General features: G+C 47.5%; 2 protein-coding genes across 9 annotated transcripts in view; one reads left to right on the forward strand and one right to left on the reverse strand.

Moving 5' to 3' along the window:
• The window catches only part of LOC146197713 (pleckstrin homology domain-containing family G member 5-like), a 767578-nt gene that overhangs the window by 532562 nt on the left and 211767 nt on the right, over positions 1 to 23249 (reverse strand). Inside the window, exon 1 of one of the 3 annotated variants that reach the window (XM_084599626.1) lies at positions 6487 to 6713. The exons of the other annotated variants lie outside the window; for them this stretch is intronic. Coding sequence (XP_084455752.1) covers positions 6487 to 6567 — 81 coding nt within the window. The 5' untranslated portion in view covers positions 6568 to 6713. Of the gene's footprint in view, positions 1 to 6486; positions 6714 to 23249 lie in introns of those variants that run through there. 3 annotated transcript variants of the gene reach the window in all.
• The window catches only part of LOC146197714 (uncharacterized), a 177904-nt gene that overhangs the window by 85317 nt on the left and 69338 nt on the right, over positions 1 to 23249 (forward strand). Inside the window, exon 1 of one of the 6 annotated variants that reach the window (XM_084599628.1) lies at positions 6768 to 7218. The exons of 1 other annotated variant lie outside the window; for it this stretch is intronic. In XM_084599628.1, coding sequence (XP_084455754.1) covers positions 6768 to 7218 — 451 coding nt within the window. Of the gene's footprint in view, positions 1 to 6767; positions 7219 to 23249 lie in introns of those variants that run through there. 4 more of the 6 variants (XR_014706218.1, XR_014706219.1, XR_014706217.1 and 1 more) reach the window with 4 other exon arrangements.

A 23249-nucleotide genomic window follows, 5' to 3' on the forward strand; every position in this document is an offset into this window, starting at 1 on the left:
TAACAACATTATTTCAAGTGCGCAATACGGCTTTATACCAGGCAAAGGCACACAGGTTCTCGTGGTGGATATTTGGGACCTTATAAATTCAGCTAATTCAGCTTTTGACGCTGACCAGGTTGTATGTGCTCACTTTCTTGATGTTAGCAAAGCTTTCGACAGTGTATGCCACAGCCTTTTATTAACTAAGCTCTCATTCATAGGATTTCGTGGGCCTTTTCAAAACCGCTCACTAACGTTTTGGAAAACAGAACTCAGTACGTCTCTATTGGGCGGTATGAGAGTAATATAACTCCAATTAAAGCCGGAGTACCTCAGGGATCAGTATAATTAAAGCCGGAGTACCTCAGGGATCAGTATTATAAGTCCACTTCTCTTTAATCTATACGTCAATGACCTTGCCGCTGGTATTCCTACATATATACTTTTCATTAAGCTGACGACACAGTTATCATATCCCAAGATTCCCGCTTTTAAAATGCAATCTCCCGTTTGCAAGAGGCAACAATGAGTGTCATGAACTGGTGCGGCACTAATGTAATAAAGTAATGTCTCCAAAACGAAGCTTATTTGTTTCCACAATCCCTTGAAGAAAGTTAGCTTAAACCTTCCACTACTGGTTCCCCAACCTTCTTCTTGCTCTCCTTGTATACCTGTCCGCCTGTTTCTTATGTGTCTTGTGCAAAATACCTAGGTGACTTCTTTGACAGTGACTTCGCCAGGAATTCCGATTTGGCTTATCTATGCTCAAGGCTTCGTGCAGTTTCAGAAACATTATACAATATTAGATATTACATGCCACTGTCCGTTCGTAAAATAATTTTACATGCCTTGTGTTATAGCAAACTCCGTTATCGGATTACGGTGTTCGGGCACTGCGCGTGTCGATGGAAAAATAGAATAAATTGTATCCTTCGAAATATTTTGAATATTATTAGCTATGATTTAGGATTACCTTCCGGAGCTGACCTTTTGAAAGCCTTACGGTTCTCAAATTTTCGCTCCCTTCTCACAGAAACGGTTATCCTCGGACATTTCTGGTCACACAAGCATAAAGTGGAATATGTTCCTTCGCGTTGCCTCCGGCCTAAATACCGTTACCGGGTGCCTCGCAGCTCCACCAGATACCGCACCTGCAGTTTCTACATACCATCTTGCCTCAATCAACTATCACCAAGTGCCTTTCGCGTAAAAACAAAGCTCATATTAAAACAATTCCTTCTTCGTATTATCCTTTAATACTTTAGTCTCCGACCTTTTTTAAAGTTCATCTTTGTCCTACATAATTGCATAAATCACAACTAAGCTAAGTAATCTAAGGACGAATAATGTAATTTTGTTTCTTTTGTTGTCCTGTACTCTGCTGATATGTGAATAAATCAAGTTCCGTTTATTTGTTTCATTTTGAATTGATACTGCTGTCGAAAATAGTTTTTTTTTTCTTTTCTTGCCTTGGTTTCTGTGTACTAGAAGTGCTTCTTTACATTTCATTTTAGCTCAGGTTACGTGGCTTGTTATTTTTTCTCTCTTCATTGCCGTTCTTTTCTTGCATGTTCCTGCTTAAGTTATATTGAAGTATGCTGTGGCTTTCAGACATTATAGTTTGTTACCGCTGCCTGTCGGCCCGCCCTTCAAGCCCACTGCGGCTTTGGCAGGCCAATAATGTAATGCTGTTAAAACTCTCTAGTAAAGTTTATTATTATTATTATTATTATTATTATTATTATTATTATTATTATTATTATTATTATTATTATTATTATTATTATTATTATTATTATTATTATTATATTTGTTACGCCAGGGTTGGTTAAAATTTACACACGTAAAAATAAATTAGGAGGAGGCTTGAACTTCGCCTACTACCCTAGATAACGTCTTTAAGACCGCCTTTTCATTCTGCAAATTTTGGTAATGCCCCGCCATGTCGGCAGAGGGGTTAATATGACAGACTGCTGCTCCAGAGTACCCTGCGTGGTTCGAACCTGACCGCCGGCGGCTACGTTTCGGTGGAGGCGAAACAGGGAAGCATCCATGTGCTGTGCGATGTCAGTGGGTGGCTGTTCCTGGCCCTACGGGGCTGGGACGGTAGGTCAACGTCGCTTGCGGCGGGGGCTAGCCTGCCACCGAATTTTATCTGTTATAGGCCGTCATTGCCCCCGCCAGCTGCTTCTGTGGTGGACGACGGCTGTTGTTGCGGCGCGCGTCTTTCTCTCCCTCTTCTTTTTTCCTTTCTTCTCTATTTTCTCTTCTGTCCGCGCGAGGCAGCGGAGGTGCCCCGCCGGGATGGTGCAGTGGTAAGACGCCCGACTACTGTGCCGGAGTATCCGGGTTCGAACCCGACCTCGGCGGCTGCGTTTCGATGGAGGCGAAACGAAGAGGCGTCCGTGTGCTGTGCGATGTCAGCGCACGTTAAAGATCCTCATGTGGTTGAAATTACTCCGTAGCCCTCCACTACGGCTCCTTTTTCTCCTTCCACTTTCACCCCGATTTTCCTCCCTTCCCTTACGGCGCGGTTGCTGTGTCCACAGAAAACAAGTGAGACAGTTACCGCGCCTTTCCCTTCCTATAAATAAATGAGGCAGCGGAGGTGGCTCAGCTACAGAGTCAGTAGCATACCCGTGCATTTTCGTTTTCTTTTTCCTACAGCCACAACAACAACACCACGTCAAATAATCCTGGTCGAAATTACTCCGGAGACCTCCACTAGGGCGCCGCTTTCTCTATTTCCACTTTCACTACCACTTTCCTTCCTTCCCTGAGCATAGTGTACCAGAATATCTGAACTGCGCTGTAAGGGATTTTTCCTTCCTTCCCTTACAGCGCGGTTCAGACCACACTATAGCTCAGGCTCGGCGGCTGCGTTTCGATGGAGGTGAAACGACGAGGCGCCCGTGTGCTGTGCGATGCCAGTGCGCGTTAAGGATCCCCAGGTGGTCGAAATTACTCCGTAGCCCTCCACTACGGCTCCTCTTTCTCTCTTTCCACTTTCACTCCCACCTTCCTCCCTTCCCTCACGGCGTGGTTGAGGTGTCCACAGAAAACAAGTGAGGCAGTTACCGCGCCTTTCCCTTCCTATAAATCAATCATAATAGCTCAGACGTCTGCAGGAAAAGGGTCACTGATAGAGTGCCTTGCCTTTCCTGTAAATTTATTTATTAAGGCGCAAGCCTTTAATGACTCATACTGTCGTGGACAAAGTGTGTCCCGCTTTTGCGGCGGCTGTCGCGTGGCGTTACTTGGCACGCGTTCAAGTGTGGGATTGCAGATGACAGGAACGGTAGACATGATGAGACTTCTCAGGCTTTGTTATTGTTGTTGTGGCTGTAGGAAGAAGGAAAAGAAAATGCACGGGCCTGCTTCTGGCTCTGTTGCTGAGCAACATCCGCTGTCTCATGCGGACAGAAGAGAGGAAGTACAGAAGGAAAAGAGAAGAGGGAGAGAAAGACGCACGCCGCAACAGCCGTCGTCCACCACCTAAGCGGTGGCAAGTGCAATGACAGCCTACAACAGAACAAAATCCGGTGGCTGCCTTGCCCCCGCCTCAAGCGGCGTTGACGTATACCGTCCCAGCCACGTAGGGCCAGGAATAGCCACCCTTCCGCCATTCGAACCATATCTCTCAGGCTTTCTTTCGCCTTTCACTGTTTTAGTCGCTAAAGTCCCTCTTAATTTTTTTATTTGCTATCACTAAAGCAAAAATATGAAGAAACAAATTACAGCCGTTTTGGGTATACTTAATCAAATGCGAAATAAATGCGCAGCACTGCTTACCCTTTTATACTTTTTTAACTGATTGTTATAGGAAGGGAAATGCGCGGTAACTGTCTTATTTTCTGTGGACACCTCAACCGCACCGTAAGGGAAGGGGGCAAGATGGGTGGGAAAGTGAAAGGGAAAAAGAAGAGCCGCCGTGGAGGGCTACGGAGTAATTTCGACCACCTGGGGATCTTAAACATGCGCTGACATCGCACAGTGCACGTAAAGATCGCCAGGCGGTCGAAGTTACTCCGTAGCAAAATTAGTTTACAGGAAACGAAAACTGATTGATTTATGGAAGGAAAGCCGCAGTAACCGTCTCACTTGTTTTCTGTGGACCCCTGAACCGAACCTCTAGTCCGGAACCCCTAGGGCTTCCGCGGCAGCTCGGGCCCTAGCAACGAGAACTCTTTGGCTCTCTAAGATAGAGCAGTCGACCAGGCCAGCCTACCATGTCAGTGACCGTTAAAGAACCCCAGGTGGTCGAAATTTCCGGAGTCCTCCACTACGGCGTCTCTCATAGCCTGAGTTGCTTTGAGACGTTAAACCCCGCAAACCAAACCAAACCATCTCTCTCAGGTAGGTGAGGGGAAAAGGGGGAAAGCGGGGTTAGAGGGACACGCCCACATCATCTGGTACATGTCCTAGAACGCGCACCCATAGTGTGGGCACTCCCCGTTAAAAGCCGGATTAAAATATTGCAGCACTTCCGGGCACAGGAGCGTGTTGAAGAAGTTTGAGCGTCCCTCCAATTCAAGCCATGGTACAGTGCTCTAGAATATTCTAGAGCACCGTAACCATAGCACGCTGACGGCAGCGGCGACACAACGCCGCATTGACCGAAGAAGCTGTATACTCTACGCGTAAAAAAAAATTAAAGATATGCTTGCAATTTTTAAGGGCCCCTCAATATCAACAGCCTCTTTTAACGGTTTCGAAAGTGTTAACGTGCACTAGATAAGCGTCTTTGATTATTCCCCCCCACCCCCCTTCGGTTGAAAAACGGCAGCCGCAGGTGTAACTGAACCCGCGTACTTGAGTGTTGAGTGCAGGTGCCGTATTCCGAGTTTGCGTCATTTGCGGAAATCTCCTTATTCCTCTGACCTCGAGCCATTTTATTGCTCTGCACGCTGGAACCGCATGTCACTACCACTTCCGGTTACAGTCTTTCCACCAATCAGATGGCTCGAGGTCAGAGAGATGGCAACACTTCTGGAAACGACGCAAACTTGGAATATGGAACCAGGAGTCGAGTTTCCTCATTATGAAGCCGCCGTGGCGGCAGACAACTACCCGGGTACCTTATTTGAGACAACTGCTATAGCATCCCTGGACCCTGACCTGAAGCTCCGGCTTCCACCTGGCCTACCCCGATGTGAAGAAACTCTACTGTGCCGCCTGTGGATTGGTGCTGCATTTACAAACTCTTCTTCTTTTGTGATAGGTATGGCAAATAGCCCTTCATGTACACACTGTGGGTGCGACGAGACTATAGGCCACATTCTTTGTGAGTGCCCCATATACAGCGAGGAAAGACAGTGTCTATGCCGTGCGCTGGAGCGTCTAGATGGACGCCCACTAACTGAAATTAAGATCCTAGGTCCCTGGCCACGGAGATCGTCAGCAGTGAAGGCCTCCCAGGCACTGCTCCGCTTTATGAAAAGCACAGGACTGATCGAAAGGCTATGATTTTTTATGTTACGTGATATGAATGTGACGTGATGTAATGTGACATGTCTGTGATGTGACTGTACCGTCATCATCCATCCCTCTCTCACCCACAATTTTTATACCCACCTACCCCTTTCCCCCTGTGCAGGGTAGCAAACCAGTTCCTTTACCGGTTAACCTCACTGCCTTTCCTCCTCATCTTCCTCCTCCTGCTAAAGCCGTCTCGCGGTCAACTGAAAAGAACATTGAAAGAGCTGCGAGGACTGCTTCGTCATGTTTTATCCTGTCTTCACAAGCTGTCTTTTTGTGAATATAGTCGCCCACCCGCGGTACGACCAGAGACTGGATAATGACAGTGAGCCACCAACTGGTTGGGAAATTGTCCTTACGGTAACTCCTTCTCAATTGTTCCCAGTGATAGTGGTAGTGGTGTTAACAACAGGCCGGCTTAGCCAGAATTTGATGATATCGGCAACTGTCAGCTTGTACATCGCATGCTAAGTAAAACATATCCCCTATCACTAGCACAAGAGCTCGCACTGCGTTCCTGAGATATTAAGTGTTTACTAAATTCGGATATGAAACCTTTAAATCAAATAATCGCGTACGAAATAGTCAACAGCGGTGCGGTAATCGCAGTCGCACATCGCAAGTGAATGCAGCGCATCTCGGATAAAGGAAATAACAAAAAAGAGGCCTTGCAGAAAAAAGCGAGGGAGACATTGTTTCACATATGCGTCATATAATCAATTGCCTGTCTCTTGGATACGGCGCAAACGCAATAAGCATGCAAAGAAAAAGTAAATGCGTAGAAAACGACAGACGATGAGCAGAGTCTCAATGTCCGCCTCCTTGAATTCCATTTATCCTGCGACTCACTTTCGGGTCATATGATACATTTGCCCTGGTCCGGAGATGAATAGTTGGGTTTTAGGTCCCTTAAGATATCTGCTTTCAGTTCCCTACGCCACAATTAAACGTGGCAACAAAGCTAATAGGCACTTCGAGAAGAAAAAAGAAAAAAAAACGCAAGGAAAACTATTCGAGTGCTCTCACGCTCAGAAACCGCCGCAGCCTGATACCGCCGCGACGGTGAGACGACCGCTTCTTCAGGCTGACTGGTGATCCACCCATCATTATCCGCCGTAAGGTCCGGGCCTCGTCGCGGGCCCGATGTCACACAGCGAAGACGACGACCGAAGTAGGTGGCGCGCATATCCGTCACATCACTGCCGCCAGCCCAGGACACGACAGCCGCAGCGCGAACAGCACCATCTTCTACCACACATCCCAAGGCACAGACAGCACAAAGAAACACGGGAGGGAGCACTACAGCGATGTTCGCCACGCACACGTGGGCGCAGCGAGAGACGCGGTGTCGACGACAGGATCCGCAGATGCGACCTATGCACGACGACGGCCCGATTCCACTCGATCGGCTGCCGGCGACCGTGCGTCTGTCTATCCGAGCGCGACGCGGCAGCTGCTGCCACGGCGATAGCACCGCACGCGCGGCAGATGCCGGCGGCCCGGCGTCTGACGGCCGCTTCACGCACTCGCGCGACTGTCACGAGCGTGAGGGAGGTGCATGGCACAGCGGGAGGGAAAAGGGCCTTTGCGAGCTACACGCCGATGCCAGCGGCACCCGCGAAACGACCGCAGCTGTAGCCACAGGGACGCGGACGTCGCGCGCAACTTCTGACGCCGTCCGGAAGAGTGGAAAGCTGGGTGACTTGGTACATGGCCGCATCAACGAAGAGGACGTCAGCGGCACCAGCAGAACGAACGGTAAGGGCGTGAATACAGAGAAGTACAGTGTCGTGTCCAGCGCCACTGTGTGTTACCCTGGTTCTCTGTGTTTACGCGACCAACTAGACAGTCACAGACTTTTTGCAGTTTAAGGCATCACAACATACACATCCGTAATATACAAGGTCATCTCTATAGAAAAGTAAGAGCTGCTCCTTGCAAGACTAATGGTCATGGCAGCATAGATGTTAGTCTCCATAAAGCTAATCAGGCTAGTTTTAGACCAGTCTTACTTTGAATGCTGGTAGCTGCCTCCTGTCATTTTACGGCATGACATATGGCTTACGGGGTTTAGCGTCTCAAAGCGAAGTGCGCCTATATATGATGGAAGACGTACGTAGTTCAGAGCTCCGAATTATTTGAGAAAACTCTGTGCCCTATAACCTTTACTCTCGATATTCGCCTCTGTCGAAATGCCGTGGCTGGTATCGAGCCCGCGTCCCCGGGCTCAGCAACCAAGCGCTCTAACCATCCAGACTGCGGTCGACTGACTGCAGCTTCGCTTCGTCAGATATCAAGGCGAACCACCGAAAAAGAGACGACAGAAAATATTGAAATTCCTCGTAAAATGAGGCCCAAGCATGGTGTAAAGGTCCTACCTGCCACATTGAGTGGGGAAGGGAAATAAGGAACTATATGGACGAGGACACAATAGCAAAGCAAGTGCACACGGGGGCGGACGCCTTCAAAACGGCCGAAAATAAAAAGAGGGAGAAAAGAGAAGAAATACATGAGCTCAAGAACTGAATTGCGAGCTAGCTGCTTGGGCACCAACCATACCAACTTCCGGTACGATCCGCTATCAGAGGTTCTTCCTCAAGCTGATTTCTACCCGTTGTTCTGGAAAGCAAGACTAATTAACCCGCCTCAGTGCTTTCTTAAACTGCCACAGAACCATCCGTCAGTTCTGTAAGCATCGAGCTTTCTCTTTTGCGAGAAAAACCTGTCTCGCTATGTTCTAGACCAATTTAGAAGCATGCACAAATCTATTCTTTGTAAAAAAGAAACAAATGGCGGACGTAAAAAAATAATAAAAAGCCGCCTCAGCGTCTAACGTCCTTACGGAGCTAATCCATTTGCATAACAAGCCTCGAGAGCCACGCGGCGAGCAACGCGTGGGCGCCGATAACCAGGAGCGAATGTTCCGAAGAGGATAATACCCGGAACGCAAATAAACGAAAGAGAAAAAGCGTAATAAAACGCCCTCATTCTGGCACTGCGAACAAAGCACGTGCGTGGACTGCTGAATCCGCCTCCCACTATCTCCCGCTCGTCAGGTTAGAAACTAGTTACAGTATACCTTCAAGCTGTGTTCCCCTCGGTCCTCGTTTGAGCATCCTGACAGCAAAACAAAACAGTCCGACAAGCTTACAAACTTTCAAACTCTGCTCTCGTCCCCCACAGGGCTGTGTTATGTGGAAGGCAGGTGTACGTGAGAGAGAGCGGCGCCCGGACCGTCGGCTGCAGCCGCATACACTACACCTGACGCGCTGAACTTACGAAATGCATGCTCTAGCTGCGCGCGTGTTTTCATGACAATAAGCACTTACGATCTCGATGTGCAGTGGCGCTACGCCGCACCTCTTTCTCGGCGTATTAGACGTAGCGCGTGCAGTTTTCGCGATTTGCACGTCGGAAGCGGTTTGGTGCCGGTTCGCAGCACGTGGCAGTGACACGCGGCTGCTTCGCCTAACATTTCGCTATCCATCCACGCCCAACGCTAAAGCGACGTCAACGCTGAATTAGCTACATAAATAACGACGACTGTAGTGTATACACTGATTCATTCAGGTAATGCGAATAAACAAACCGGCTCCCGCCAAAATCATGCTTCCTTTGTTTACTTTGGAGTCCCATTGGCGCGGAATGGAGACGTTATTCTATGAACGCTTGCATTTTGTTGACGCTTTATAACTCTACAGTGCAATAAAATTAGAGGAGCAATTAATAAGATTTATGCGGAAGAAATGCGAAAGTATAAGCATTTTCGACTTCGCTTACGTAGCGTGCATATGTGCGCCGCCATTTGCGGGCAGTATTTTCTTCAAACGCACCGACAAATTCTTAAGAAGTCGTCATTCTTACTCGTATTTGAGTTTTCTGAGTCATGCGTGGTGACCTTTAATTTTTCTGAGTCATTTTAATCATTCCTAGATATGTCTAAGTTTGCAGAGCCATGCTCGAGTGATCGATCTTTAATTTTCCGCGCAATGCTTAGTCATAATGTCATGGGTGCTTGCTGGTTTTACCGATCATCAACAGTAGTCGTCTACTGTTACTCGGTCCTACCACATTTATACCTCTGGCCTCCTTATCCATACACATACGCACAGTACATACTGAGGCTTCAAAACACTCGCTGAGGTGGCTCAATCGTCATGGTGACTGCTGATCTTAAGGACGCGGGTGCGATCCCTGCCACGGCGGCCGCGTCTCGATGGAAGCGAAAAGCAGCATTTTAAATAACACCGGAAAGTAGAAATTTCCAGAGCCCTCTAATAAGGCGTCCCTCATAGCCTGAGCCACTTTCGAACGTGGAACCGTATATGAACTTCATCAAGCCAGACAGATGACAACGGAAATGCTAACCTTCATACCACTCCTACTGCTTCGTCATTAAAACGAAACGGTGGCTTCATGACGAAATATGATGCACAGCGCATACCACGCTCATGACTCTGTAATCCGTTAAACCGAGCGCCACACTGTTCGCGAGCGAGTACATACGTGCTACGAGATCGCAGCACTAAAAGTCAACAGTTGCGCAAATGGAAGAGCTGACATCAACTCAAAACGCTAGAACAGAGGCGATCTGAACTGTATTAGTAGATTAGTATGCAGTTCAATGACATTTATAGTTAAAAAGTAAACAGCTGCGACGGCAGAATTAAATATCACAGGCATGACTTCTCAGAGAACAGAGACGACTTCAACTGTATCAGTAGATTAGCATGCAGTTCAATGATATCTATAGTTAAAAAGTAAACAGCTGCGACGGCAGAATTAAATATCACAGGCATGACTTCTCAGAGAACAGAGACGACTTCAACTGTATCAGTAGATTAGCATGCAGTTCAATGATATCTATAGTTAAAAAGTAAACAGCTGCGACGGCAGAATTAAATATCACAGGCATGACTTCTCAGAGAACAGAGACGACTTCAACTGTATCAGTAGATTAGCATGCAGTTCAATGATATCTATAGTTAAAAAGTAAACAGCTGCGACGGCAGAATTAAATATCACAGGCATGACTTTTCAGAGAAAACCCTTACCGGGAATAGAGAGATCGGGGAGGCTATCGGTTAGGGGAATAGGGTAATGGCGGGGTGCGAGTGCTCAGAGTGATTATAGCACCCACTCATCGCAGCATTCCGCGCAATGTGCTCCCACAATTATACTTTTCCTTTCACCAGTAGGGTCCCCATATTCTAAAGCTCCCTAGTATCACCGCGTACCGCCAGATAAAAGTATAAACTCAACTATACGTTCAGCCTCTGTTTGATTGGCGAATCTGGTGAGTATGCAGCCACCAGCATACAGGTTTAGAAGGGTAAAAGCGGCCCCTTCGCGGAATCACCCACTGCAATTGTAACGGGGCACCTTCTCGTGAGTGAACGGATGAAGCGAAGAAAATATGGCCGCCAGAACGGGATCGGCGTGCCGCTCATAGTTGCCAGACCTACTTTTATAAACCCTCTATTGAGTTTCTCGTTAGGATACGCCACCAGGCCTTGAATTACCTCTGAGGAGAAATTTACGAACTTAGGCATAGCCTGGAAGGACGACAGGGACAGTTAGTGGTTCTCGTACTACTGTTCAATAAACATTTAAAGAGAAAAAGAGAGAGATGGAGACAGAAAGAGAAAGAGAGAGAGAGAGAGAGATGGCGCCGAAAACGCAACATATTATCGAGGGTGCAAGTATGAAAAAAAAAATATATGCGCTGTCAGGCGAAATGAGCAAACAAAGCCATTTCAGCAAGCTATTCGATTCCAAACAGCCACAGTAAAAAAACGCAGATGTCACTGTTGAAACTGCATTGAGAAATTAGCCTTGCCGAGATGTTGGCGGCTGCTAATCGACATCTTTGTACACCCGCTTATCCACTCCGTAAAACCCAACCACACTATTCGACCTCCCGTGCTACCACTCCACGATGGGTACTTTTGACGTCACATGAACCGTTGTAGAACTTTTTGAGAACCTGAATATCACCCTACATCTACGACAACGGCACTCAGGGCTCCGGTTGACGAGGTTCTCCGATTGGCTGGTGTGAGGTCATCACTACACTACCACTAGCCAGCTATCACTAACTATATATCATTAATTATTTATCATCATCATCATTAGCCGGACAATACCGACCGCAGGGCGAAAGCCTCTCCTATTTTTCTCAAATTAACCCGGTCCTGTGCTATAGCTGCACCCACTTCACCCCTGCGAACTTCTTATAGCCGCATCCACCCACCTAATTTTATGCCGCCATCTGCTACGCTTTCTTTCCGTTGGAATCCAATTGATTCAGTTATCCTCTCTCCGCGCATAGGTGCATGGATGGATGGATGGATGGATGGATGGATGGATGGATGGACGGATGGACGGACGGACGGACGGACGGACGGACGGACGGACGGACGGACGGATGGATGGATGGATGGATGGATGGATGGATGGATGGATGGATGGATGGATGGATGGATGGATGGATGGATGGATGGATGGATGGAATATAGGAGCGTCCCCTTTGAAACAGGGTGGTAGCAGTAGCTATCATGCCCATTTTTCTCCCTATATCTTAATTATTGATTTAGATTGGTTAACTGAACCATCATTCTATTCATTAAATTTTTGATTCCACATTACTAACATTATGTCACTTCTCTGCTTTTAAGCCACCAATCTTCCAGTCGGTTTTTGCTAGTTTCCACCGTCGGTTTATTCACCCGGCCACTGGTATCTCTAAACCCCAGAGTTTCAGGAACAGTGATTGCGTCTGCATCAACTTCCGGATGGATACCATTACATTCGAGTATAACATGGTCAATTGTTTCACTGCAGAGTTACCACATACAGCACATGCGTCATCTCCATTGTTAAATTTCTTTCTGTAGCTGCGTGTTCTAAGGCACCCGAGGAGAACATACCGTTGCGCCACCTCTCGGCAGCCCCGCGTGACGAAATAAGTGGGATAACGCGCGTTAAACTGCTGCTGCGCAATCGTTTCCTATGCAGTTTTGTTGCGCCCGCTAATGCTGCATTCACATATTTGTTTATTTACATTTCGGTTTGGGCCTGCTTAAGCTTAATTGAGGTATTAGGCCCAATCGTTCAAGACAGCACTTACTCGAGTCAGCTAGCTGCCGAAGCGTGGGCCCGGCCGATACGTTCACTTGGACGAGGACTGGCAAGCGTTACTGCTTCCAATATGGAACTGAAGCTTCCGCACAGCAGTCAGCAGCAAGCTGCCAGTGAATCTCAATTATAAGAATTCTTTGCTAGAGGAAGCAGAGCTGCCAGGATGACCGATGCTGACCGCCTTACATAGAGCCGGCGGAAACGGTACGTGCCGTTCACTTGCTCCCCTGAACATTGTAGAACAGACAAGTTAGAGTGTGGGGAAGACGCAGCTTAATCTTTATAGCAAGTGTGAAAAAGTGCTTCCCAAGTAGCGAATTTTTGCGCACTGACTACCATCATTGGTAATCATGTTTCGGGCTCGCATATTTGTTTTTTTCTCGCGCAGAGTAGCTTTGCTGACGCATACCTCAGCATATCACAACATGTAATGCTCTGTTTTTAATTTATTCACGTACTCTGACATTTGAAACTAAAATCAACACAGCAGACGCTGCCTGAGACTACTCATCATGCATACCGCTGCCCGTAGCTGCAGAATCTTTAGTTCACCTCATTGAAACCTCCATGTCAACGCCTTCATTCAGAAGAATGAGACCTGTCTTTCACACGATCCTTCCTTGTTCTGGGAGGGTACTGCTCCGTGAAGGCAGCATTTTTGCCATCTTTTCAGCAATACGTCGTCGTTAGCTTCACAAGTGATAAGCGCAAATTAAAACGCGCGCGCCGTTACTTCTGCTGCTCCTCACCGAACTGTTTACGCGAACTCCATGGACGATATCTTGCTCGCTGAAATGTCTGCTGCATACATTAGAATGACCACTCGCCTCTTTGCCCATTCAAAGCTTGAATAAGGAAGATTCCGTGAGCTTATTTTTCGGGTAGCAATGAAAACTTGCGCTTGGTTCCGACGCGTACGTCCGGATACAGAGCAATAACGGACCGGCAACAGCCTAATAACTTCAGCAACCTCAGCAACCGTGCAAGATCAAAAGGGCTATGCTGTACTCGTTATCGAGCGAAACTACACAAAAAAACGTGACAATTAGCATTTCAAACACGCAAGTTCAACCGAGAGTCTGCTCCAGCAGCAATAAGAGGAATCGTGTGATCCCATTTGCTCCCTAAGGCGACGTTAGCGCCTTTCGCTCCAGTGGTGTCGCTCGCGCCCAATTCCCTTTTTGTAGCAAGAGCTACACAGGGCTACCAGCAGAGCATTTCGCGGTGGACAGGAGAGGCCAGTTGTGCGCATGCGCCGTTACTATGGCAACCGGAGAGGAGGAGCAGGTGCGGCGCGCCCTTCGCCGTCGCTGCTCCCGCTCGCCCGCTGCACCCTCGGAGCCGCGCGTGACGTCACGTGGATGAGCAGTTGTGCGCATGTGCGGATACCATGGTAACCAGAGAGACCCCACAGGTGCGCCGTGCGCTTCGTCGCCGCCTCGCCTAGGGTGCTTCGATGCCCGCGGGCACGCGCATCGAAGCACTCTAGTCTCGCCGCACACCGCGCTATCACCTGAACCGCGTGTCGCATGAGCAGCATTGCGTATAACAGGCGGAGAATAAATAGGCGGTTCAGACATATGCATTCGATCGCAATGAATGATGCTGAAGCCTGCTGTTTTCGGCTTCCGGAGAGCGGCATCATCATCCAAAGAGTCTACATGGCACCGGGAACATCTGCCAAGCAGACGATTGATGTGGTGTGGTATAGCAGCCTACGACAGGGTTTCAGAATTGTGTGATGACTTCGGCTGATTTCAACAGAAAACAAGACTGTGTTAGTGTATGAAAGAAAAGTTTGACTTTAATTCAGCTTCGCACCCTCAAGTCCAGACTACACAATGGAAAACTACTATAGAACTTGTATACCAAAGAGACTACCAAATCGAAATATTGTTAGACAAAATTGAGACCGTGCATGTAACTTCAAAGATCATGGGGCAGTTTCGTCTCTGTGAAGCAAAATGAATAAAATAGTGCATATCCAATATCCCTCATTGGTAAACATACAGTGACTACAACAAGCTCATCCAGGGAAACGTACCTCTCAATACGTATATCCTGGCATAGCCGAGCTAAGCCACTGCCATTTCTTTTATTGCGATAGCAATACTGCGCCAGGTTTCGAGCCGTCGCGTATCCCCGGCGGACGCCGTTTTTGACCTTGAACAGCAACCGCTACAGCCGAGCTCCGCCAGATGGCGGCACCGTCGGTGCGCCACGCGCTGCAGCGGCGCCGAAGAGATGGTTCGCCGCTGCTTCGGCCTCGCCCTGTTTGATTTGCTATGCAGGCTGCTAAAGAGAGGTTTCAGCGACAAGCTGCGGCAAGGAAGCGACAACGTGCACAAGAGACAGTAGAAGAACGTGAAGAATGTCGTAATAAGCATCGTGAACAAGATGAAGCTCGGCGACTACGTTCTAGCTCTCCGAGTGCTTCCACCCCGTCGGCTACTGATGAACACATGACTGCTCAGGAATGCCGCAATGCCACCCAGTGAAGATAGCGCCCTGAAAGATCGTCGGAAGAACAGTCGTAACCAGTGTGTGTCATGTGTTACTCTATAGCCAAATTGTCGAACCATACAAGCGTAGCAATGTGGCCACTGCTAACGCAATTTACCAGGCTTAACCCATTTTTTTCTTGATTTCGACTAGAATGTCAGTAACTAGAGTTATTTCTTTGACACATCCCTAATTAGTTTGCCACTAATTTTATCATTATTAGTTATCTATAACTAATTATGTCACTAATTAACTTATCAGTAACTATCTATCCCTGATTATCTTTACTAATCATTATCATTTTTATAATATTTTTATTATGACTAATCACTACTATTAATGACCACTGACTCGATCTTGCATCACCAGATGATGACGTGCCATCCGGCTACACGTTCTGATGAAAGATTTTGAGGACAGGTTTTGCGGACGCAGTGTGGCTTAGTAAGGTTTTCGCTTGAGTATAGCCGGGCAAGTATTCATTGATCCGTTTACCTCTCAAAGCTTGCGGCGGTCAATGGATGCGCCTCAGTCTCTGTCTGTTCTTAAGTGGAGGCGTCCGCTGTTGCTCACCCTCCCTCTAGACACAGAGGTAAAAAAAGAAACAGCAGAGGTAAGGAACGTGCGAGTATATAACGTCCTTTCGCACGGCGACGTGTCGCGTTCCGCATGCCTCCGGATGCGATCGGCACCTCCTCCGCTGATTCGACTCCGCCGGGAACCGGAAGGCGATATCGCCGCCGCCGCGGTCTCTCCCGCGACAAGCAATTAGGGGCGCCTGGCAATTAACCCCTGCAGCGTGCGGCCTGCGTGTCCCACGTATCCGAGGTGACCCCGCGACGACCAGTGAGCAGCGCAGGTGCTATGAGAGAGGAAATAAGCAAGAACAAAGGAGAGGGGGGGAAAGGGGCGAGAGAGCGAAACAATAGAGGTTCCTCGAGCACTGAGCGCCTCCCTGGCTCATTACAGGCAGGGAATATCGCCGTCGGAACGTTCTCCAAGTGGATGGCAACAGAACGGCCGTGCAGGACATAAGAGTCGAGCTCTTTCTGCGGCCTGGTATCTTAGTTTGTGATGCTTGGCGTGTTCGGGCCGTTCTCCTTCTGGTTCACGCCCACAGGGGCGCTAGGGTACCTCTGCTTTTCAATCAATAGCTTGCTTTTTCCGTAAGTCTAGCTGCTCCGCGATGTCCAATCTTAAAACCTGCAGAAAGGACGCGAGCTGAGAGCATCGATAGCCCTTAAACTCTGAGGGAGACTTCAGCTTGATAGCCACAGACGCTCAGACGACCGGTTTTAAAGAACTCTAGTCTTCCTACTCCCAATAAAAGTTACGAAGTTCATCACGAAAGCACCAAGGATATCGGGAACAAAGAAGCCGCAATGGGGAACTAATTAACAGAAGTAACTTGGTCTTCGCATATACATAGAAAATGTCGTCTATGCCAGCAAGAGACATTTCACTGACTTTTGTCGCGGCTATTTCGAAAGTATACGGCTGTGCCGACATCAAGCTAGCGACGCGCTTTTGTTTGGCCTCTGCATTGGTCAGGAGCGGTCGGTGCAATCTCACCACAGAAATTGTTTAAAAGCCTAAGAGGGGCAGCCTTATAAGAGGAAATAAAAAGAGATCTAACCTGAACATCCGTCCGCAGACGATCTATAGACTTCTCTCTGTTTTTGTTTTTTTTTCCCTTGGCTGCTGAGGACGCACGTCGCATGACCATGCACACGTTCGACGTAGACAATGAACTCCAAGCTTCTTTCCTTTGTATTCTCTTTCGTTCCCCTCTCCCTTTTTCCGTGTGTAGGAGTTTTAATGTAGACAAGAAACAAGATTTATACTAAGTGTAAACTTGAGTGGTCGGCCTTTACACTCCATGTGTAGAAACATTTACTCTATCGATATGGAGCAAAACGTGATAAATGACCAATTAAATTCATCGCTGATTAATTAAGAATAAAGGAAAATTTTCCTCTTTTGGTCTCAACTCGAAATTGAGTTTCTGGTCTAAACGCTCTCCGAGTCCGAAACGAAGAAAACATCGTTTCCTGCTGTCCGCACCGCAAACTATAGCGTCTAGCCAGCATCTGGTCGGCTGCCTGATAATGGCGGTGCATTGCGTCCACTATCGTTGCTGGATCGCTGTTTACTGCTTGACGAGAGCCTGTCGTGATACAAGAGGTTGGATTGCTGCCATTTTCCTTACAGTAAGCTACACCTGAACCGCCGCTCTTTTGCCTCCCACGATGCCCATTTTCCTTTGTTCGCGCTCGCTAGAGTCCGTGCTTTTCAAGTTAGAGCGCAGGTTCACCGGGGTCATAAAAACAAAACTCCGATCAACACAGTAATAATATCACACGTAGAGGCGCGAATGAATCACAGTGGCTAAGTGCCTTCTAAGAAAAATAGAACGTTCTGCGGTAACGAAAAATTTGCGGTCTAATCTGCGTGTGCTACGCGCAGATTATTCCACTGCAGGAATGCATGCGTCCTGACCCATGTTCTGTTGCCATAAACAAGGTACAGCTTTTGAGGAAACTTGCTTTTAATCAATCACTCGTGTGCTGTCACACAGGACAGCGAGTGGTAATTCAAGTAAGACATTGATGGTTACATCGACGCGTCGTGGAATGATGCAATACAACTGTGACCCGAGTAGTTCGCGCAAGGGCATCGCTGAAGGTGATGAGGGGAGCGCCCAGTGCCCACGCAATGCATACCTTCACATTCGCGTAGTTCATAAAAGCCGTGACCATGAAATTTTTATATTCTTCGGCCGGTGTTTAATGAAATGTACATACACGCTATCACCACGTCTCACCCACTTATGTCGCACTTGACGGCACACCTAAGATATCCGGGGTATATATGCTCTAGCTCCTTACTTCAGAAGGCGTAATTGTTCTCGTTGGTCTTGAAGGGTCAAAACTCCCGCTTGCCATTTTCGAAGGGTTTTTGCCTTCGCTCCTCGTCTGTCTGCGCATGAAGCTTCTTTAGGCGATGGCGCTTTTTCCTCTTCCGTGGTTAGTGTTCTTGTCTGACGCTTTCGAAGGCAATCGCGTTCTCGGCGATCGGCAGCAGAACAAAGGTTCCGCCGATCACGACGCCGTTATGTGGAGGTCATAACGTGTTAGCAACACAGTTGGCAGTTGACGAATGAGATATCCAAAACGAAAATGGTCGTTCAAGCATGATCGCTGGGTTATCTCAGTACAGTGCACACGCGGTCAATGATCCCGATATACCGGATTTTCTGCCACCTCGCGGACGAATGGTGCCATGTGGTGCTATCAACCACTATTTTTGTTTGAACCGCTGCGTACTGCGCGGCGGCGGCAATCCTTGACGCCTGGGCGCACGCGCTAGAAGCTCTCGCAAACAATCTTGTGTCTTCACAGTGTCGTTGTTGTAGGCAGTAAATAAACATAACGTTCACGGTACTGCTTCACTTGACGGTATAGGACAAAATTACACGAAAACTTTTGAAACCCTGACTATGGCACCTATAGATGTTATGTAGCCTTGGTGGAAGAAACGAAGATGAACAATGGGAGTTGAAAATGTAGTCGTTAAATGCATTCCTGCGGTAAAAGTGGACAGCAGGACTTCAGTTTGCAAGCCGGGCGCGAAGCATCTTCACCGCCGAGGAGCGTTCCCTAAATGCAATAGCGATAGTGTAAATGCCTTATGCGACCACTTCATACCTTATATTGTGCAGCAACCGCACATTACATTACATTTCAGCTTAGTTTATGTTGGTAATTCGCACAACTATGTAGCATTTCTTACTTGGCTCTACCAAGTAGCACTGAGTAATACTTGACCCTCCTACTGGGCCCGAATATTCGGTCATACATATGACCCTACAGTTCGTCACTACTAACTTCAGCTACTGTTTAGGGCAGAATTTACCAATAACGCATAACGTCAATACTGAAATGCTATGGCAAATAACAAAACCGCAGAAACGATCGACAGGGTGGTTCTGGCCTGTCCTTTTTGCGGTTTTGTTGCTTGCGATGTCTCACTAACTGTAATAAACTACGCTATATTAAAATGCTGTGGTATTAACGTTTAATAATACCTGAGCATTTTGTAACTTTTCTTCCGGTGTGTGTGTTGGGGCATGATGTATATACAGAACCTACCATAGTAGGTTCTGTATATACATCGACGTCGAGATGCGATGGAATAATTTCACCGCAGATATCATTATGGAGCTGATGAGGCTGCATTGTTACTCAATTATATTAAGCAATCACGCTTTAAATACTCTAGCATTTAATAAAACTGTGTCATGACAGATAACCGCCGATGAGGTCCTCATTTTCAACTTATTCTGTTCTGTTGTTCGGTCTACTGCATGGCCAGAAATTAAAATTGCTGTGAAACTCCCTTTCAGCTCCGAACTGTGGTAGAGTTTTTGAGCTTACATTGCTCCAAGCACGACTTCAAGCAACGAAGTGAGCTCGCAAAGGACAAACAGATGAGCCCTGCCTTCTCCGCCACGCTTGCAGACGGCAAAACGAACACACGACAAAGTGCCACATGAGGGCAGCAGTTGCCCGAATTAGGCTTCCCTGCTCATTTTCGGTGGCCTGATTGAGCAATTTATCAAATATCAAGAGAAATACACTATCGGGAGAAAATATAACGCTCAAGAGCTACTTAAACAGCAGAATGGGATGCCAGAACTTCAAATACTCACAAGCGTTCGGCATTGGTCCGCCAAGCTTTCGCCAGAGTACAGCCTAACAGTTCTTTACGATGTTCATATTCCACAATTTCCCTCATTTTTTTTGTTTGTTTGTTTTATGCCGCTCGTCTAACGTGGGCCCATGACCACCGACCACCGGGGACAGGCAAAGCCGCTCTGCTTCGTCGCTTAAACGGAGCGCCGGTTACAAAGAACCCTTCGTACACACCCTACAGGACGCCTCTTGTGCGATCGCGGTCATTAGGCACTCCAGAACATCAGATCTCATCGTGCAAGCATGGACTAGTGGGGGAAGCGCTGCATGGCCATCACGGGAGCAGTTAGGGGGGACACTGCTCTATGATTAGTGGTGCGTACAACGAAGCGAGTTGACTACCAGTCACAGCGTGGTTAATAACAAACTAACATCACATAAAGCACGATGTGATCCCGTAATTACCGGTGTATACAGAAAAGGATAACGCGTCAAAAGACTCATTTTTTCCCCTCCCCTTTGTGGCTGTGGGGATGCAGCTAAGCTATGCCTCTTTTTCAGTAGCTTGGCCTTCTGGCGGGTTTAAACCTAACGGCATAAAGAACACGGTGAGGAAATTCCCCCTCTGATCGCTGCACCTTCTAAGCTCACTGCTTCGACTAAGTGCATGCTAGGCGATCTGTGCAGGCGCCACTATTCGCCGCCGCGATTAACCGTATGCATGGAAGTCGACGAAGGTGAATTCTGCGCGTTTTCTCCTCGCAGCGGGGTTGTTCAGGCCGCCATATGCGGTCATCGTCATCATCATCATCATCATCATCATCATCAGCCTGGTTATACCCACTGCAGGGCGAAGGCCTCTCCCATATTTCTCCACTTAACCCGGTTCTGTGCTAGCTGCATCCACTTGACCCCTGTGAACTTCTTAATCTCATCCGCCCACCTAACTTTCTGCCGCCCCCTGCTACGCTTTCCTTCCCTTGGAATCCAGTTTGTTACCCTCAGCGACCACCGGTTATCCTCTCTTCGCACTACATGTCCTGCCCATGTCCATTTCTTCTTCTTAATTTCTACCAGAATGTCGGTAACTTGAGTTATTTCTCTGACCCACTCTGCACGCTTTCTATCTATTAATGTTACCCCTACCATTTTTCGTTCCATAGCCCTCTGGGTTGTCCTCAACTTAAGTAGAACTCTCTTGGTTAGCCTCCATGTTTCGGCCCCATAGGTGAGCACAGGCAAGGTGCAACTGTTGTATACTTTCCTCTTGAGCGATACCGGTAAGCTGCTAGTCATAATCTGCGAGTGCTTGCCAAATGCGCTCCATCCCAATTTATTCTTCTTGCTATTTCCTTTTCATGGTCCGGATCTGCGGTTACTACCTGTCCTAAGTAGACATATTCGCCTACTATTTCCAGTAATTCGCTACCTAATGTAAACTGCTGTTCCTTCCCGAGGCTGTTGAACATTACCTTAGTCTTCTGCATATTGATTTTCAAGCCTACCTTTCTACTTTTCCTGTCTAGGTCATCAATCATTATTTGTAGTTCATCTCCCGAGTTGCTTAACAAGGCAATGTCATCAGCAAATCGCAGATTACTGAGGTATTCTCCATCTACCTTTATCCCTAACTGCTCCCATTCCAAGTCTCTGAATACTTCCTTTAAGCAAGCTGTGAATAGTACTGTGGAGATTGTGTCTCCTTGCCTAACACCTTTCTTGATGGGAATTTTGTTACTTTCTTTATGCAGAACTATGGTTGCTGTGCAGCCACTGTATATATCTTCCAGCACTTTCACGTACGGCTCGTCTACCCCCTGATTTCGCAATGCCTTCATCACCGCCGAGGTTTCAACTGAGTCAAATGCTTTTTCGTAATCAATGAATGCTATGTGCGGTAAAGAGTACGAATTCTGCACACCTGACAATATAGACGTTGGCAAGAACTTCGGCCCGACGAATACTGACAGCGAGGAAAATGTGGCGATGAAACAGTGCTCGTCATAAGCAAGCACTAAATGAAAAATATTGCATTTAAATGTAACCCCGTCGCACACACACCCCGTGTTGAAACTATCGGTCATTACCGACGGAGAATTCGAACCTTTGTCGAGCCCTGGTGAACAATTCAAAGTTTCAAGGTGTACCCCTACCAACAATGCGAACTGACAGTTTTGCTACTTTTGACAACTGTGTACGTCGGTATGGTGCTATCAATGCCTCGATCTGAAACCCCGTACGCAAAAAAAAAAAAAAAATAAAAAAAGGAAACAATTCTGACTAAAGAAAGGCATCGCTACGTTTATGTACTTCCCGAACGTAGAGTGATCATGCTTGTAAATTTCGGGCTCGTTAAAGGGAAGTTGCAGACAGCTACTGCCACGGTCTGGGCAGCCGTATACGCGGCCTTAAATAGCAGAACAGAACAACGATAAGCGTTAAGGTTTCCAGGAGGCTGACTACGCCGTACTTAACTTAGCACCAAAGCCAGCCACAAACATGAAAAAAAAAACGATTGTTCTGGAAGGCTAATTGCTTGTGCTTCTTTTATTTGAACGCAAGTTCAACTACCCGCGTGGAACTACGTATTTCGTCTCGTTGAGTCCTAATAACCTTGAGCTGGGTCCAAATGACCTTCTCTAATTAATGTATGTGTTCATCCGAAAGTGAGACAGATACCTCGCCTTCCCTTCCGCACGCACGCACGCACGCACGCACGCACGCACGCACACACACACACACACACACACACACACACACACACACACACACACACACACACACACACACACACACACACACACACACACACACACACACACACACACACACACACACACACACACACACACACACACACACACACGCACGCACGCACACACACACACACACACACACACACACACACACACACACACACACACACACACACACACACACACACACACACACACACACACACACACACACACACACAAAACTACACACAAATGTATTAATACGAAATGAAAAGGCGGAGTTAAAGGTGCGAAGCTTGAGTGTCCCTAAAATTGGAACTGTTAAACAACGTACAGCTTTGGAAATCCATGCAACGGGGTTTCTGCTGATATACCTAGGTTCAAGCCATGCTTAAACCCCTACCACTTAATTTGTTTATTGTTTCTCCCTGCAGGTGAAAGATTCAGCATTTCATTTTGATCACGCCTTTGTAAGAATGCAGTGCTCAAATGTATTCAGCAGAAAAAGGTATGCGCGACCTGCCATCTTGCCGCTGACCGGCGAGACAGACTTTCTAATCTGTTGAAGCAAGCCAGCCCAGCAATTTATTCCACAGATTTGTAGCATGCTCGGAAACTTTCTCTCCAATACAAGCTAAACTGGCCAAAAATAACTGCCCGCCGTAAGAACAACTCTTCTGACCTCAATGCTGATTTTCGCCGGCTCAGAGGAAAC

The sequence above is a fragment of the Amblyomma maculatum genome, chromosome 3, assembly GCF_055883805.1.
Source record: "Amblyomma maculatum isolate TAMU_Amacu chromosome 3, ASM5588380v1, whole genome shotgun sequence".
Lineage (NCBI taxonomy): Eukaryota > Metazoa > Arthropoda > Arachnida > Ixodida > Ixodidae > Amblyomma > Amblyomma maculatum.